We start from the raw sequence: 17,990 nt of genomic DNA, 5'->3' as shown, positions 1-17,990 counted from the left end.
AGAGTGGGCAAGAATGGGTATTTGTCTTACAAGTAAAAAGCCAAAGGGAAGGTGGGCAAGGAGCGCCTGTGAGTTACCTTACCCTCTAGCACTTCCTTAGGCAGGTGAAGTCCAGCAGAAGTGCCTATGGGATTGGCACTTGGTTCCATTTAAAGTAGCTGTGCCCTCAGACCTCTGGGGAACTCTTCACGTGGAGTTAGCAGCCTGCCTAATCCTATCTCATCTAAGCATCACTTCCATCCTGCTCTGAGGCTGGGGATGTGGAGCCAAGGGCCAAGCTTCCATCCAGGGTTTAGTGAAGGACAGGTATGAGGTTGGTACAGAGGCTGCAGGTCCAAACCGGGAAGGGTGTCGAGATGCTCCCTCCTTGTGAGTACGTGGCGAGAGCAGCTGAGCTGGAGTCAGGCAGATCTGCACAGACCAGACAGGAAGGAGGAAACCCAGGTGCCCCTGAGCAGGTTTTAAAAAATAGCCTTTGTGACCAGAAAATGAATGGCTGTTTCTTCTCTGCCTAGATCATCATGCTCAGGAACCACATTCACCACTGCAGAGCATCGGGCATCTTTCTTCGGTTGGAGGGTGGAGGCCTGATCGCTGGCAACAACATCTGCCACAATGCAGAGGCTGGCGTGGACATCCGGAAGAAGTCCAACCCTCTCATTCTGGTACTTCCTCCGTCTTGGTGCCCCTTTCAGGGTGGCTCATAGTTCTCAGAAACCTTTTCTAGGATGTCTAAGCAAATGCTACCATTTTAAATTCCTGTTGCTTCCTGCTTTTAAGTCATTCCTGTCCTTTCCTCTGTGGGTCCTTGTGACTCTGGTCTCTTCCTCCATGTGTTGAAGGTGACTTTGGATAAATCACATCCCTGAAGTCTCCCCCAGCAAGGATGAGGACCCTGCAGACAGGGAAGTTCACAGGGCCTTCCTTCCTGCAGCCCTGATATGCTCTTGTGGGTTTTGAGTTCAGTAAGAATAAAGATATGATGTCTGCCCTGAAAAACACTTGGTTACCCTGGTGAGTCTGCCAAATCCTTCAGGGGAAAATCTGGAAACCAGTAAGAATAGGAGCTCCTGCAGCAGGAAACACTTTAAAGCAAACTTGAACTTTGTTTTTGTGAAATAGTTTTGGAAAAGAAACAGCTAGCTTCTTGGTTTAAATATATGATTGTATTTAGGGTGTAAATTAGAAGAGTGAAACAATTATAATTTATTATAACCTAAGATTTTAACCACCATGCAAAAGGCAACTAACTGGGAAACAGAAAAGCTAGGTTTCAGATCCAGCTCTGCCACAAATGTACTGTATGACCCTGGGCCTCTTTCCCCGTTTGCACAGAGGAGTTTGGCAGAAATACCTCCAAAGGTCCTTGTAGCTCGTATACCTTCTGGTGGCCTCCTGCCTCATGGGAAACCTAAGCTCCCTGGGGCTACACCTTCCACAGTCCCCCTCCCTTCCCTGGGTGGTCCCTGAGGCCTGTGCTTAGTCAGTGTTACCACATATTGGGGCTCCGCCCCCGGGTCCCTGGGGTAATGTGGCCTTGATAATGATCATGCTCTTTGGAGGCTCAGAAATTTTCAGTACTGTGCATTGTAGATGAAAGCAAGAGCCCTCAGCATTAAGTGTCAGGATGTAACTATTAATACATCCCAAGAGTCTGGGTGGGGTAGACTCCTCTCTCGGGAGTCTCTCTGACAGGTATCCATGTGTGCACCTGTGCAGAGAGGGCAGGGCCACGCCCGGTCCATTCACTTTGTTTTGTGCTTGGGATCCTGCAGTGACGTGTTTTCCTCTGCTGACGCATCCTGGCCCTGCGTGGGGCAGCACTGAGCCCTCTGCTGCTCACCGGCATGTCTGATCTGCCTTCTGTGGTGTCTCCTGTTCACCTGCAGTGTAACCAGATCCACCACGGCCTTCGCTCCGGCATTGTTGTCCTTGGCAATGGGAAAGGCATCATCCGGAACAATCAAATCTTTTCAAACAAGGAGGCTGGCATTTACATCCTGTACCACGGAAATCCAGTCGTGAGGTATGTATGTGCCTCTGTACTCAGACCATCCTGCTCACCCATGGTCCCTTTCTTCCTCTTTCATCGCTGCTTCCCTGCTTCCTGTCTTTGCTTCGTTTGAAACCATTTTTGTTTACTAAAACAACTGTATACATGCAAGCAGAGAAGAGACAGGCTTCACCCACAATCCCACCTCAGTAACACAGCCTTCTGTGTTATATTATCTGTATTCTGTGCTTTTGTGTCTGTGTTCCCTTCCAGTTAATTATGTGGGGCCATTCTATTCAGCAGGCATTATTGGGCACTTCTAACAATGATAACAAAGGTAAACCAGGTAGATTCTGCTCCCTTGGAGCTTACTCTAGTCTGGAGGAAGACATGTGTGTCCAGAAATAATGCTAAGATAGGAGTGGCATAGAGGTTTCAACTCACTTGACAACTCTGATCGGTTGTTAGTGGCTACCTGGGATGCTGTATTAAGATTGGAGGCTACATCTGACCTCAGCACGGAAGCATGCCGTGATCCATCACTGGTATAAGCTGTAGGTAGTGGGGCTGCGGATCTGCCCTCCCACCCATCATGTGGTGCAGGCTGTGATAAATGCTGTCAAAGTGGTACCGAGAGGGGGAGTTATTCTGATGAGGGGACTGTGGGGAGCCTCATTTGGGAGCTGGCATTGGGGTTAAGACTTTGAAATACGGGTAGGACTTGGCCTCTCATGGAACTGGGGAGTAGACACTCCTAGAGAAGGAAGTGGTGTGAGCAGAGGCAGCTGAACATAGCAGAGTCAGGGAGCACACAGTCCTCTGGGGCTTGAGAAAAAGTCTCACATAAGTTGTGACATTGCTGTAAAACATCTCAAGTTGGGACTGTCCCAGATCATCTTGGGTCCTGTGGTCACTGCAGCCTGAGTGTTTATATCCCCGTGGCAGTCCATCTCTGCCGGGAAGTGTGCTAGAAAGCCTTGGGCCAGATGAGGAAGGCTTTATGTAGTCCAGTGGGAAAGGTGGAGTTTATTCTGTCTAGATAAGGGGGGATCACTAAAGGTTTTGAGTGGAAGACTCACATGTTATGTCTGCGCTTTACAAAAATAACTGGAATTACTGTGCAGCAAATATAGTCTGAGAGTTTTCCCCTGCATTATCCTGTGTGTACTTTTCCATGTTGTTGAAGGATCTTATATTTATCACTTTGGTCAGTTTCAGAACATTCCTCATTTTTGAACCAGTCCTATTACTGTTAGGCTTCTATTTTTTCACTATTGTAGGCAGCTTGGTTTTGTTTGTTGTTTAGTCACTAAGTTATGTCCGACTCTTTTGCGACCCCATGGACTGTAGCCCACCAGGCTCCTCTGTCCATGGGATTTCCCAGGCAAGAATACTGGAGTGGGTTGCCATTTCCTTCTCCAACAGGCAGCTTACTAAAAACAATTAGTGATCACATGATTATGGAGCTGTTTTCCCATCTTTTACATTATTGCCTTAAGATAAGAGTATGGGTTTGCATGTGTGCATATTATTCATTAAACACACATTTAGGTGTTTACTCCATCTAAGGGGGTTAGCAGTATAAAGGATGTATGAACAGTCTCTGCTCTGTGAAGTGTTTGGTGTCATTCTGCAGATGGGAGCTGTAAGGGAAGGACCCACTAAAGTGAGCATTTTTATATGTCTTCATGCAAGTGCAGAAGGAAACCAGTCATGATTGCAGCTGAGTGAGTCAGGACAGGGCATGTGGGGTGCTGACATTTGAGCAGTTCTCAGATGGTAAAGAATCTGCCTGCAATGCAGGAGACCCAGGTTCAATCCCTGGGTCAGGAAGATGCCCTGGGAATGGCAACCCACTCCAGTATTCCTACCTGGAAAATTCCATGGACAGAAGAGCCTGGCAGGCTACAGTCCATGGGGTTGCAAAGAGTTGGATGTGACTAAGCGACTAACACTTTACTTTTTACTGAAGGACAAATAGGATTTTTTGGCCTCAGAAAGGCATTACAAGCCTGGGGCAGTGAAATTTGGAGTATGACCTGGGAAAGTGGTGGGAAAAGTGTGGTATGTCTGGGCATAAGGTCAGCCTACAAAGTGGGGTTGATGCTGGAACATGGAGGAACTCGAATACCACGTGTGGTAGCTAGAATAATGCCCCCCCAAATCTATCCATTTTCTAATCCTTGGAACCTGTGCATAGATTGCCTACAAGGCAGAAGAGACTGTGCAGATGTGATAAGGGTGCTGAGATGGGGAGAGTACCCTGGGTGATCCAGGTGGGCCCAGTGTAATCACAGGGTCCTTAGAAGAGGGAAGCAGGAGAGTCAGAGAAGGAAATGTGTCAACAGAGGCAAGGCCAGAGGAATGAGGCCACGGACCAGGAAGCCTGGGCCGCCTCTAGGAGCTGGAAAGGTCAGAAACAGATGCTTTCCGAGTCTCCAGAAAAAAGGCGGGTCTACTGGCACCTTGATTTAGCCCTGTCAGACCCATTTTGGACTTCTGACCTCCTAAACCGGAAGATAATAAACTCGTGCTGTTCTAAACCACTAAGTTTTTGGTAATTACTTACTGCAGCCATATACCCAAACCTTGTGGGTGCTGGGGAGCTGTTGAAGGGTTTCGAGCAAGGAATATTACAACCATATCAGTGTCTTGGCTTTTTCGTTGTTGTTATTTTATTTTTGGCTTTTTAAAACAGTCACTTTGAGGGAATTCTCTGGTGATCCAGGTGTTAAGACTCCATGCTCTTACTGCTGAGGGCCTTTGTTCCCCCTGGTTGGGGAACAAAGATCCCACAAGCCAAAAGCCTCCCCCCACAAAACAAATTCTGGGTTTAGATGTAAACTACTATATGCAGGATGAATAAACGACAAGGTCCTACTGTACAGCACAGGGAACCATATTCAATATCCTATCCTGTGATGAACTATCATGAGAAAGAGTATGAAAAAGAACGTCTGTATGTGTATAAGTAAGTCACTTTGCTATACAGCAGAGATTGGCACAACATTATAAATCAAATACACTTCAATAAAAAGTATTTTTTGAATAAAACAGTCGCTTTGAGAGAATTTGGTTGTGCTTTTTTCCTTTATGTTTCTTTGTGATGGAGGACAGGGATTTGTGGGAGGTCCCTGAATTTCAAGGTCCCTGATGTGACCTCAATAAGGCAAGCCATTGAGCATATTTTTTTGCTGGTAAGAGTTACATAACCTATGGTTTTTTGTTTTTGTTTGTTTTTTGCCTTGGCTGCAAGGAAGCACAGGACTCAAACTGTGTTAATATCCCACCCTCGGTTCTTGGAACAATGCTCTGTCCCCTTTTCCTCATGTTTTCTGATGTCTCTCTTTTTTTTTTTTCCAATTTAATTTTATTTTTAAACTTTACAATATTGTACTGGTTTTGCCAAATATCGAAATGAATCCGCCACAGGTATACATGTGTTCCCCATTGTGAACCCTCCTCTGTCCTCCCTCCCCATACCATCCCTCTGATGTCTCTTTTATCTTTGTTCTGCCTACCCTATGTGCACACACATACATGTTTCTTCAAGTGGCCATGGATTCTCTATGAAAGTGAGATTTGTGTTAAAGGTATAACACTCATGAATTTGCTTCCATGGCGCAGCTCTCAGAAATATGAATGAGGTTTGCCTGAGCCCATGGACTGCATCTGATTCTGAATTCTAGAAGCCCAGAGTAACCATCAGTTGATGGAATTATAATCACATCAAAGCAGTTGCTTCGCATCTGAGTAAAAACATAAGGATGTTTTTTAACAGACAATTTCACTTATTCAATTCCAAATGCATAATGTACATACAGTTGGCATTTGGCTTCCCCACAAGGAAGTACAGGCTTCCCTGGTGGTGGCTCAGTGGTAAAGAATCTGTCTGCCAAGCAGGAGACGTGGGTTCGATCTGTGGGTCAGGAAGATTCCCCTGGAGAAGGAAATGGCAACCCACTCCAGTATTCTTGCCTGGGAAATCCCTGGACAAAGGAGCCTGGCAGGCCACAATCTATGGGGTCACAAAAGAGTCAGACACGACTCAACAACTAAACAACAGTAACATATGGTAAACGCTTTGGACCTTGCCCTAGTGATGGGAAGACTTATCAGCCAACTCCTGATCAGTGAGGTTCTGTGAGAGGAGCCAGGCCCTGTGTCAGGCTCTGAACAGCTAGTTGTGTATTTGGATCTAAATCCCTCAGCTGCATGGTAGGAAGTAGGAGGGCACCTCCTAAGAGAGGGGGCAGGTGCTTCTCCAGTATAGAAGGAGATCACAGTATTCCTGTTAGTAAAAATACCAATCAGCAAATGCGTATCCTCCAGAAATAACCCAGTTCTGCCAGTGTCTGAGTGGCTCTGTATTTACAGGCAGGCAACCAGAGTTGAGAGACGGGAGCAATGCAGGTCCTTTAACACACTCAGGTGTCTTATTCTAGGGAGCTCATTCTCGAGGACTTTCCATGGCAGTAGGGCCATGTGTGTCTCTTGAGTCAAGAGCATGCTTTCTTAGATCTTCCGTTATGCCAAGTGAGATAGGTCAGTGAAAGAAATACTGTATGATATCGCTTATACATGGAGTCTAAAAAATACAACAAACTAGTGAGTATAATAAAAAGGCAGAGTCAGATATAGAGAACAAACTAGTGGTCGCCAGTAGGGAGAGGGAAGCAGAGAGGGGCAATTAGGGGTAGGTGATTAAGAGGTATAAAAGGTATGAAGTATTATGTATAGAATAAGCTACAAGGATATATTGTACATCAGGAATATAGTCAATTTTTATAATATCTGCAAATGAAGTATAACCTTAAAAAATTGTGAATTACTGTGTTGTACACCTTCAAATGATATAATACTGTACAACAACGATCATACAAATAAAATGGTGCTTGAGTGTGGCTAGCAGTCCAGAGAGGCTGCAGAGACAGGGATATCTGTTTCTGTGGCACAGTTGCAGGTGGTTTGGGGGCCGTGTAACTGGTGATTGCTTTCTGCCTGGCTTCTGGGCCTCAAAGAGGTGCTCCATATCCCAGTGGACCTGAGCCATCTGGGAAGCCCACAAAGAGGGTAGGCACCTTGGATGGGCATTGTCTTTGAGGCATGATGTTGGTCTGGTCTCACATTTTGTCTTCTTTCATTTTAGCCGGAACCACATTTTCAAGGGCCACGCAGCCGGCATCGCTGTGAACGAGAATGGCAGAGGCCTCATCACAGGTAGGCATGAGACTGCCTGCAGCTGTAACCAGCCAGGCAACCACAACCCAGCCAACGTCCCCAGCTTCCCACCCACCCAGTCCTTCTCCTGGACAGACTGGCCTCCTGATGGTGACCAGCGCTCGAGGACATAGGTTCCACACCCTAGCCGTGCTCACCAGGCAGGGAGGTTGCGTCCGTTCTTTGCCAGGCCTGGTGCTTACAGGATCTGAGTGGGTGGCTCACAGAACACTGTCAGAAATATTCACACCACACAAACTGAACCCCTTCTCTGGACTCTACAGGCTTGTTCCTGCTCTGGCAATCCATCCCCATTCCCCCTCTGCCTGGCCAACTCCTGTCATTCTCTGAGCCTCACCCCAATTGTCTCTTCCTGGGGGAAGCCTGCCCTGACCTCCCATTGTACATCCACTCACTTAGTCCACCATGTAGGCCTGCTCTATAGGACATTGTACTTAATTTCTTAAGATCCATTTAATGACAGCCTCCTTTGCTGTGTTCTGTAAGGCAAGGATCATGTCCATCTGGTACGTCAGTGTAGCCTCAGCACAGAGCATAGCCATACCTAGGACATTAAGGAGGTCCAGCAAACACTGGGCCAGTAACTCCTCTTGGCTGAATCCCGCCTTTCGTCATTTATCGGACATGTTTTGAGCACACGGTGTATGCAAGAGCTGGGGATACAACAGTGAAGAAAACAGATAATTTCTGCTGTCAGGAACTGACATTTCAGGAGGCGAAAGTAACAAAAGCATGTATTTTTTTTTTTCAAGAAGAGTCATCTCTGAGGGTGATACATATTTTTGTTTTTTGGCCACACCGCACAGCTTCAGGATCTTAGTTCCCCAATCAGGGATGAAACTTTGGCCCTGGCAGTGAAAGCGCCAAGTCCTAACCATTTGGCTGCCAGGGAATTTCCTCTACAGATAATTAAAATAGGGCGATAGACAAACTGGGTATTTAGGCCTGTGTGGTCAGTGCAGGCCTTCCAAAAAAGTGACATGTAAACCAGAAGCTGGAGGATGGGAAGGAACTCAGGAAAGAACCAGGATTCCAAATGGGGCCACCTGTGGGAACAGACTTGGCAGGCCTGAGGAGCACAGAGGTTGCTCCTTTGGCTGCAGTGTGGTGAGCAAGGGGCAAGGAGTATGAGATGGGGTCCCAGAGGCAGGCAGGAGCTGGTCACACAGGCTCTCCTGAACCATTGCAGTCCTGTCGCAAGAGGCTGAGAGTCTGCCTCATCCTGGTGCTGCGGCAGCAGTGTCCCAGGACACCCCTTCTCACTGGTGGCCCTTCAGCCCGCCCCCTCCCAGAGACATGGTGGAGGGGAGAGGAGGGCTGTGGTCAGTCCAGAACTGAGGCTGAGAAGGACAGGCTCGCACCTCCCCAGGCCTGTGAGGGGTGGCTGGATTCTGCGTCAGTGCTCCTGAGGACAGTCCCCCAGGACAGACAGCCCTGCCTGGCCTTGGTCCGAGGACGCTAAAGCCAGCCTGTTCTTAGTTATCAGTCCTCCAGGCCGCTAGATGCAGTGGGTTCTGGGGATACAGGAAACCACAAGGCAGACACAAACCTTGCCCTTGGGGAAAGCAGACAGCAGACACGTCCTTGGGAAGCCACACAGCAGACAAGATTCTGGGTGCTGCCTCCTGAGAGGGTCAGGCCTCAGCATCCTTGTCCGGACTTGTTTTCTGTCAGCTGTTCAAGTCCCCATGGCAGCACTGTAGGAGGCCTGTGACCCTCTTTTCCACCTCTTTCCATAGAAAATGTCATCCGAGAGAATCAGTGGGGAGGTGTGGACATCCGCCGAGGAGGGGTCCCCATCCTCAGGAGCAACCTCATCTGCTTTGGCTACTCGGATGGTGTGGTTGTGGGGGATGAAGGCAAAGGCCTGCTAGAAGGAAACACCATCTACGGTGAGAGCCGCTCTCCTTGGGGACAGGTTTGGGGACCAGTGCAGCCTGAAGGCAGGAAGCACAGGTTCCACCTCCAACTTGTAGGTCCTAAGAGAGTCACTGCTGTTCCCTGGGCCTCCAGTACCTCATCTTAACCAGCCTGTATCTCAGGTCACAGCCCCTCTCAGAAGGCATGAGCCTTTCATAAATCACCTTCTAATCCAGGTTGACCCCATGGGGTCAGCAAAGCAGAGAGCTTTAATCCCCACTTAAAACAACCAAGGGCAGGAGTGGATCTTATGTAAGGACAGGGCCATCTGATTTCTGATACATGAACATCTAATCCCTCTTGCTCTTTCTTTTGATCCAGAGAACTAAAAATATAATGGAGAAATAGGGTAATCATAGAAAGAAAACTATTCTCATTCATTCTGTGACCTTGGGCCACACCTCAGTCTTTCGGACTGTATCTCTAATAATAACAATAGCTAACCTACATTCAGGTCCTGGACTCTTACTAGGCCCTTTCTGTGCATTATCATATTTAATCCTCAGGACCCCTTCCGAGGTTGGTACAGTTAGTAACCCCATTTTAAAGATGAGGAAACTGAGGCACAGAGAAGTTTAGTAACCTGCTCAGGATCACACAGGTAAGGAGTGGTAGGGCTGGGACTCAAACCCTGCATTTCCGTGCAGGGTGTGGTTGGGCTGGAGGAGTTCTGAGGGCCCTTTGGGCACTGTCACCATGGGCTCGTGTGTTTCCAATCTGGAAGTGAGGCCTTGGCAGTTCCCAGAGCACTTTTACACCCCATGGAGTGACAACAGTTGTGAGATTAACCTGACTGTTACTACCCCTTCTATGAAGGAGAAGCCTGCAGCAGCCAAGCCCTAAAGTGACTCGTTCAAGGCCATTTACCAATCAGTGGCCCAGTTTCCCAGGCCAGTGCCTTTTTGCTTCCCCGCCTGAGATACTGGGTTCTGCCCTGCCTGTTGGCAGCGTTAATGACCAGCTCCTTTCACTGTTACAGCAAATAAGGGCTGTGGGGTGTGGATGATGGCGTCCAGCCTGCCCCACGTCACCAGCAACCATGTCAGCTACAATGGCCTGTACGGAGTGGCAGTGTTCAGCCAGAAGGATGGCTCCGGAGAATTCCCAGGCGGCCACGGGGCCCAGGAGAACTTCAGTGAGGACGGGGATGCCATCCTGTGGGAGACAGAGCTGGAGAAGGATGACGACCCGCTGCGCCGGCCCATCACCATAGCTCTGGTCGAGTCCAACAGTGTTAACCACAACGGAGGTGAGCACCCCTCCCCGCAGCCCTGCCGCAAGGCCTCCCATGCTCGGCCTGCCCTGAGACCCTTCAGCCTCATCAGCCACTTCTTTAGCCACTCACCTGGTACCCCCACCCCCTGGACTTCAATCCATTCTCTTCTTCTCCCACCACACCCCTCGCCTTTCTCTTGCCTGAAATTCCCTTTCTCCCATCCACATGTCCCAAACAACACGGACCTCAGAGACCTCGCCTGCCATCCTTCCCTCCTTCCACCTGGGCCCTCACCCAGCCCCACCAGCACGGGGGCTGAGACTGTTCGTTCTGTGGCTGTTTCATCAGTTCTGACAGGCAGTGAACTTGAGGCGAGGAACTGAATCCCACTCTTGTTGGTGCCCCCTGCCCCTTGGCACCAGTCCCACACCTGGCATATACATTCAGTCAATTCTGAGACACATTTTTCATATTTTTTTCACATCTCTGATGAGATACATCTTACAGTTGATGGCATATCATGGTTTAATTGGCAGTGATTTTTTTTTAGATTTCCCTGGTGGCTCAGTAAAGCGTCTGCCTACAATGCGGGAGACCTGGGTTCAGTCCCTGTGTCAGGAAGATCTCCTGGAGAAGGAAATGGCAACCCACTCCAGTATTCTTGCCTGGAAAATCCCATGGACAGAGGAGCCTGGTAGGCTACAGTCCATGGGGTCGCAAAGAGTCGGACACGACTGAGCGACTTCACTTTCTTTTTTCTTTCTTAGAGATACAGAAAATAAGAATATTTAAAATCCATGTTATCTTAAACTTGATAAAAATGGATGGTAGGTGTTTGATGTTTGTTGAATGGGGAAAAGAAATTATTGTGGAATTCATCCAACTCTACAGCTCCCACACCTGGCTGATTATGAGAATCACTCTGGGGAATGGTGGAGGAAGGCTTGTTAAAGAGAGGCCCCTGGGCCCTGAGGAAGCTCATCACCCTGGGAGTGGCCGAGGCAGGGAGATGGGGGGCCAGTGGCCCCAGCCCACTTACTTACCTGGAAAATGAGTTCTGTTCCCTCCCAGTTCAGGGTTTCCTTCCCGTGGCCACACTGTCCAGTTCAACAAGCAAAGCCACGTAAATTCAAAACACTTGATTTATTTTTGCGATTCTCAACCAAGCCAAGAGAAGCAACAGGCAGGTGGCACCAAAAAATTCAGACCTGCAGGGCTTACAACCCAGACTGCTCCCACAAGACCCTGTGGTCATCACCCTCCCTCAGCCTCCTCCCCCTGCTGCCCGAGCCTCCCGCTCCTGGCGGGGTTGCGGCAGATGTCACCACTGGGAGTCCTCACCACCCCAGGTCCACCTGCCATGCTGCCTCTTCCTGACCACGTTCTGTGGTTCTCAGCCTGCTGATCTTGTGCTTTTTTTTTCCCTATGGTATCTGTAAGACATTTCTTAATTCTTCAGAAATAAGAAAATTTCCCCAGACAATAGGGAGGCAGATTCTAGCTCAGAATGGGAAGCAGAACAAAAGCAACAGAATTTTCACTCAGGTGAGTCTGTCTGTCCAGAGGCAGGATGGGCAGCCTTGATCAGGTAGTGAGCGCTCCGTCCCAGGAGGTACAGACGGCAGTCGGGGGAGACAACTGTAGGAGGCATTCCAGTGCAGGATGAGTGCCTGGGCCAGAGGACCAGCTGAGTCTCAGGCGCCTCTTCACAGCGTGTCTCCGTCCCCCTCATTGAGCACTTGGCTCAGAAGGAACAGAGTTTCCTTGCTGGTCCTAGGTTTCCTCCTGCTCTGTTATCCAGCTTGGAAGATGCAAGTCCCCAGGGCTGCCTCTCCCTCTCCTCCCTACCTCCTTTCCTGGGTGCACAGTTCTGAGAAGGCTTTTCCTCCTGGTCTGGTTAGCAGTGACCCTGGGGCCACCCTGTGCTTCCTCTCCCCCCACAGCCTCAGGACTCTACATCCAGAGCAGTGAGGCACTGCACATTGTAACCAACGTGATCCACGCCAACAGAGTCAGGGGCATCACTGTGGCCCAAAGCAGTCAGCTCACCCGTGTGGCCAACAACAGCATCTCCTGCAACCGCCAGAGTGGGGTCAAGATCGAGGCCCAGTGCAAGGTGGAGCTCCGGGGCAATGGTATCTATGACAACAGAGGCCATGGCGTCATCACCAAGGGTGACAGCACCGTCATGGAAAATGACATCATTGGCAACCGGGGCAGTGGGCTGCAGCTGCTGCCCATGTCTGACACAAAGGTGTGTGTGTGTGTGTGTGTGTGTGTGTGTGTGTGTGTGTGACTTGCGTGCCTACACCAGTCCCAAGAGAGCCATGTGTGTGTGTGTGTCATGTGCGTGCCTATGCCAGTCCTAGGGGGGCGCTCGTGCCCTCTCTACTGAGAAACAAAACCATAAACCCTCAGCAGTCTGCAAGGGTGCCACCTAAACCCTACCTGCAAGAGACAGGGGGCACTTCACACAGGAGGGGTACTGGCAGGAAACTGGGGTGGGGGTGCCCCCTGAGGTATCTTCATGGTCTTCAGGTCAAGATCAGGGCTATTTCAGCTTTCTCCTCCTAGAGGACTAATCTCACTGAGGACCTGTCTTGCCCCGGGGCCTTGCAACACTCTCCCATTACCCAGAGTAGCCTTCTCCCCACTGGCTGTCACTGTCTTCTGGAAGCCCTCCCTGGCGGTGCAGGCTGTGGGAGGTGCCCCTTTTTTGGCTTCTGAGGCGTCTCTGCCCACCCCTGCCTCCAGGGCACTTCCCTCAGTGCTGTGTCTGCTCCTTTTCCTGGTTTTCTTCCCCACAGGACCTTGAGCTCCGAGCTCCACTTTTAAGCAAAGCACTGAGTTGGGTGCTAGGGTTTCATTGTTGAGCCAAGCAGACCCAGTCCCTGCCCTTGTGAAATTACAGTCCCAGAGCCTCCTTTCGGCTTTGTGGCTTCGTGAGTCCCTGACTTCGGCAAGGAGTAAAGAACTCCTTGGCTGTGCATCCAAGCACTGTGGGAAGGCAGAGGAGGGCTCACTGTCGTCTCAGCTGGGCCATCAGTGGCCCTTGCTTCCGGCTCAGTCTGAGGGCCCTTTTCACATTGTTCCGTCTTCCTGGAACATCTCTCCCTGCTCTGTGCCTGAGAAACTCCTACAGCTTATCCATCACCTTTTCCAGGAAGCCTTCTCTGGTTCTCTGGCTGGCCTCGACAGCCTTTCCATGAGCTCCCTTGGCTCAGTGCTGACCTACCTAGCGTGCTTGTACCCCTCAGTTTTATAATTGGTGATTCATTCACCTGGCTTCCCACCAGTCCCTGAGGTGTGACAAGCTTTGGCTGCCTCTCCCAGGTAATAAAGAACCGAATCCATTCATTCCGGGCCTCCGGCATTGCAGTGCAGGGCCACGCCAAGGCCCTGGTGCAGGAGAACACCATCTTCCAGGGCAGGACCAACAAGACCATCTTCCAGCAGAGCTCAACCAACCAAGACTGCATTATACAGAACAACAGGTTCTTGGTCTTCAAGAAGTAAGTGCATGGGGCGCCTAAACCAATCTTCTAGAACCACCGTGAGGTCACTGGGGAAGCCAGGCCTAGTGATTGTGGCAACCCTTGCTGTCTAGTCATGCCAGCTTTCAGCTCTGGTCAGATAAAGGCCTGTGCTTGACCTTTGTGTTGGGCCTGGGCAGAGGACCTGAGCCAGACTCCCTAGGAGGGAATAAGCTTTCAAAGAGTCTGGGTATGTGGTTTCAAATCTCACCTCTGCCAGTTACTGGCTATGTGACCTTGGGCAATTTACTCAGCATCTCTGAGCCTTAGTAAAATCCACTTAATAATGTCCATAGCACCAACTTAAGATAAAATAAGGTCCTGTGACCTAGTAGCATATCTGAGGTCTCACATGAGTGTTTATTTCTGTGGCCACTGTTGCCCTTTGAACAAATACCCCCAGGCTTTTACTCACCCCTTAGTAGCCAGCCTCTGACACTGCCCACACCTTGCCAGCCCTACTTGTAATATTATCATAAAAATACAAGACAATGTTGCTGGTTTAAGCAGTTTAGGATTTGATATGTATTACAGGTGATTGCTTGTAACTTAGGTCAGAAAGTCCTGATCAAACCATCACTATCATTTGATTTTCCCCAACCCTTCATAACCTCCACAAAAGCTTAAGAGATTGGAAACCCATCAGTTTCTGCCCTCTGTAGATTTGTATTTTCCAGAATGTCATCTAAAGAAATAATATACCATGTAGTCTTCTGAGCCCAGCTTCTTAGACTTAGCCCAGTGTATCCCGGATTCCCCTGTGGTGTCGCATCTGTCATTCATTCTTTTTGTCGCTGAATGGACACACCACTTGGTTTATCTGTTCATCAGCTGAGGAATATTTAGGTAGCTTCTAATTTTTGCTGATGATTAATAAAGCTTATATGGGACTTCTCTGGCAGTTCAGTGGTTAAGAGTCTGCCTTCCAACACAGGGGGTGAGGATTCAATCCCTCGTCAGGGAGCTAAGATCCCCGCATGCCACAGGGTATGGCCAAAAACTAAAAGTAAATGAATGAATAAAGCTTGCATAACATTCATGGTCATACATAATGGGAAAAAAAAATTGGGCCTGGAGGAATGAAAGAAAAAAAGAGAAAGTCACTGGTCTTATCTAGATCCTTGTTTAAAGATGGAGGAATAGAGGACGAGAGGGAACCTGTCCAGGGTTGCATCAGAACTGAAGGCAGAGCTGGAACTGGATTTAGCTTCATGCATGTCCCACCCCCTTTTGCTATCACTTAACTAGGGAGACACAACCTATACCCCAGTTCAAACACCTGGATCTTGAGCCAAAGGTAAGGTTGTACAGGACATTCAGCAAATGCTCTAGACCCTCAAAGACTACATTCTCATTTTGCCCCTTCAGGTCTGATACATGGCGCCTGGCGAACCCACCAGCACGGCCTCACCTTGAAAACTCCCTCCGAGGCCCCTCCGCTGCCCATGGTGGGCAGAAGGTGACAGCCATGGCAACCAGGATCACAGCCCATGTGGAAGGTGGTTACCACAGCAAACGCAGCATCTTCTGCACCATCTTGTAAGAATGGAGAGCTGCAGAAGGAGGCAGCTAGGGGGCATCCGAAGACCCTGCCAGGAAGACCTGCCAGGAAGCAGGCACATACCCTGCTGTCAGGCTTGGGCCCTGCCGGGCCAAGAGGTTGCAGCCTTCATGGAGGGAAGAAGTAGCACTTGTGAAGGCTCCTGCTCATCTTATCTCCTCCGCCCTGAAAAGCAGGCTCTCAAGTCTTCTGGGGACTGAGAACAAGGCACCTCCAAAGCCCTTTGGCTCCACAGCCCACAGCAGGAAGGAGCTTGGGTTTTGTGTTGGTTTGGTTGGTTGGTATTTTTGGCTGTGCCATGCGTGCTGCTTGCAGGATCTTAGTTCCCCAACCGTGGAATTACTTTTCAAGGAGAAAAAGGGAACAGAAGTTGGTGGGTTTCTAGTCCCTCGAGCTCTTGTAGAGGTGATGAAGAGTTGGGGAAATTGATTCTGAAACCTTGGCCAGGGTTTTCTGTTTGAGTTACAGGGAACTATACACACCAAACCCAGAATCTTCTCAGGGAAGAACGAATTTACTTTTAAGGGACAGAAGTGATTCCAGTGAGATGGAAAGAGCCCCCGAGTCATCCCCTTTCCTAGCCCTCACCTTGACTCTCCAGGGACATTGCAACACCCACTCTGCTGTGAGGGAGGCTGGAGGTTTGGTTTCCTTAAGGACACAGTTCTCTTGGATGTGGACCTTGAAGGAGTAGGGGCTTGAGATAAGGAGCCTCTCTTGGCAGGCTGCCCCAGGGACAACTGGGAAAGCAGGAAGGGCGTGTGGAGAAGGCTTCCCTCAAGTGGTTAGGTGTGCAGGTGAGGGCTGGGCAGTGCAAGGACTCACCTGACTGCTCCACCCTCTAGTTGCCCCCAGACTCAGGACATAGTTGACTCAGTGCCTGCAGCACAGGAAGGATTCGAATCCCACAAGCACACCCAGACCAGCCGCCCCTGCTGGGCACCAGACAGGTGGAGATGGAGGTGCTTGGGGCCCCGTCTGTGTCCACATTCTCATGGATGACCAGCTACCTGCCTTTACAGACCCTACCATGGTTTCCCACTCTGTGCCTTGGCTCACACTCTCCTTACCTTTGGGCGTGCCCTCCTCGCCAGCTATGCACACCCAGGTCCCACCCATCCTTCCAGGCTCAACATGCCATGCGAATGGCAGCGCTCTGCCCTCTGAGCCTCCTCTGCCCCCACAGGGTACACTCTGTCTTGCTTAGAAATTACCCAGGTCCATCCCTGTCCACTGACTCACCTGTAAGCTCCATGAAGGTCACCGCCTGTGTCCCCAGCCCAGGGTAGGGGGAGGGTTAGTAGCTTGAGGAGAGGGACAGGAAGGCTCTGCTAAGCTCAACTGTGAATGTGTGAAGGTTCCAGAGCCAGGCGGTCTCAGACCCACTATTCAAGGAAGGGAGCCTGACAGGCTTGGCTCAACCTAAACATTCCCCCGCCAACCTGGCCTTTCATGCGGCACCTCACCAGCCTGGTAAGGTCATGGTTGTACGCCCACAGCTGGCGTCCCAGGCAGGTTCTGCCAGGCCCCTGGTGCTGTTCTCCCAGGTCGGGTAGGGTGTGGCTAGAGGGAGTCGGGGGCTCAGTCTCCTCCCTGAGGACTTGGGGCACAAGAGCGTGGGTCCCTCCACTCCCCAGCACTGTTCTTTGCACTTATCTGTGGCCCCAGTGTGAGTCGCTGTACAAAATGCTGCCTTTTATTATTTTGTAACAAATGACTTTTCTGTGAACCAAGTGCTTGTGAAAATCTCAGCAACCAAAATAAAGTTCTATATTTTAAGAGGCACTTTGGGGGGTACTTTCCTTGGTCTGGGTATCTACTGGGGGTCCTGAGCACTGGATGCAGGCCCATCACCTTTCTGCCTCCCAGAGGTACCACAGCTTCCACTGAAGGAGGCGGGAGACCAGGGCCATCATGTCCATTCAGCTTGTTCCCACAGGATCCCAGGTTTTAACGTCTGTGTCCTCACAGGTCAGGGACCGTGGTGCAGGCCGCCTGCCCCATGTGCTTTCTGAAGAGCAACAGTGAAGTCCCTGGTGTGGATGACCTGATGGTCTGCAAAGGGATTTCAGATCCATGACCACGTTTTCCCCAATTTTACTCATTTAGCATCTACACATAACTTGGGTAGAAAGCCAGTAATTAGTATTTAAGTGCTCTTTTAATTAAGACTTTTATTTTTTAGGATAGTTTTAGAATTTTTCTCTTAAATATTCTTAACTGAGGTGTAGTGGATGTATGTTTCAGGTGTACAGCATAGTGGTTCATAATTTTTAAAGGTTATACTCCATTTATAGAATAGTAGCTATATTCCCTGTGCTGTACAATATCCTGTAGTTTATTCTCCTTGTAGTTTATTAATAGTAGTTTGTACCTCTTAATCGCCTACCCTTACCTTTCTCCCCCTTCCCTCTCCCACTTGTTCAGTCGCTCAGTCATGTCAGACTCTTTGCGACCCCATGGACTGCAGCACGCCAGGCTTCCCGGTCCTTCACCATCTCCCACTGGTAACCACTACTTTGTTCT

At 49.7% G+C, this 17,990-nt stretch overlaps 1 protein-coding gene across 6 annotated transcripts in view; it reads left to right on the top strand.

Annotated features, from left to right (window-relative positions):
• FBXO10 (F-box protein 10) overlaps window positions 1-17,249 on the top strand; it is a 42,929-nt gene extending 25,680 nt beyond the window's left edge. For 3 of the 6 annotated variants that reach the window (XM_086415932.1, XM_086415933.1, XM_086415930.1), the window contains 8 exons: window positions 516-665; window positions 1,890-2,026; window positions 7,143-7,213; window positions 8,974-9,126; window positions 10,134-10,403; window positions 12,314-12,624; window positions 13,704-13,882; window positions 15,272-17,249. In XM_086415932.1, coding sequence (XP_086272058.1) covers window positions 516-665; window positions 1,890-2,026; window positions 7,143-7,213; window positions 8,974-9,126; window positions 10,134-10,403; window positions 12,314-12,624; window positions 13,704-13,882; window positions 15,272-15,446 — 1,446 coding nt within the window. In that variant the 3' untranslated portion in view covers window positions 15,447-17,249. Of the gene's footprint in view, window positions 1-515; window positions 666-1,775; window positions 2,027-7,142; window positions 7,214-8,973; window positions 9,127-10,133; window positions 10,404-12,313; window positions 12,627-13,703; window positions 13,883-15,271 lie in introns of those variants that run through there. The other 3 variants (XM_086415931.1, XR_015169905.1, XR_015169906.1) reach the window with 3 other exon arrangements.
• Window positions 17,250-17,990: the final 741 nt, after the last annotated feature.

This window comes from Bos grunniens, chromosome 8 (assembly GCF_055505025.1).
Source record: "Bos grunniens cultivar Pamir isolate PY7600 chromosome 8, Bosgru_T2T1.0, whole genome shotgun sequence".
Taxonomy (NCBI): domain Eukaryota; kingdom Metazoa; phylum Chordata; class Mammalia; order Artiodactyla; family Bovidae; genus Bos; species Bos grunniens.
The sequence above is the reverse complement of the archived record's forward strand: the minus strand, read 5'-3'. Positions and strand labels throughout refer to the sequence as shown.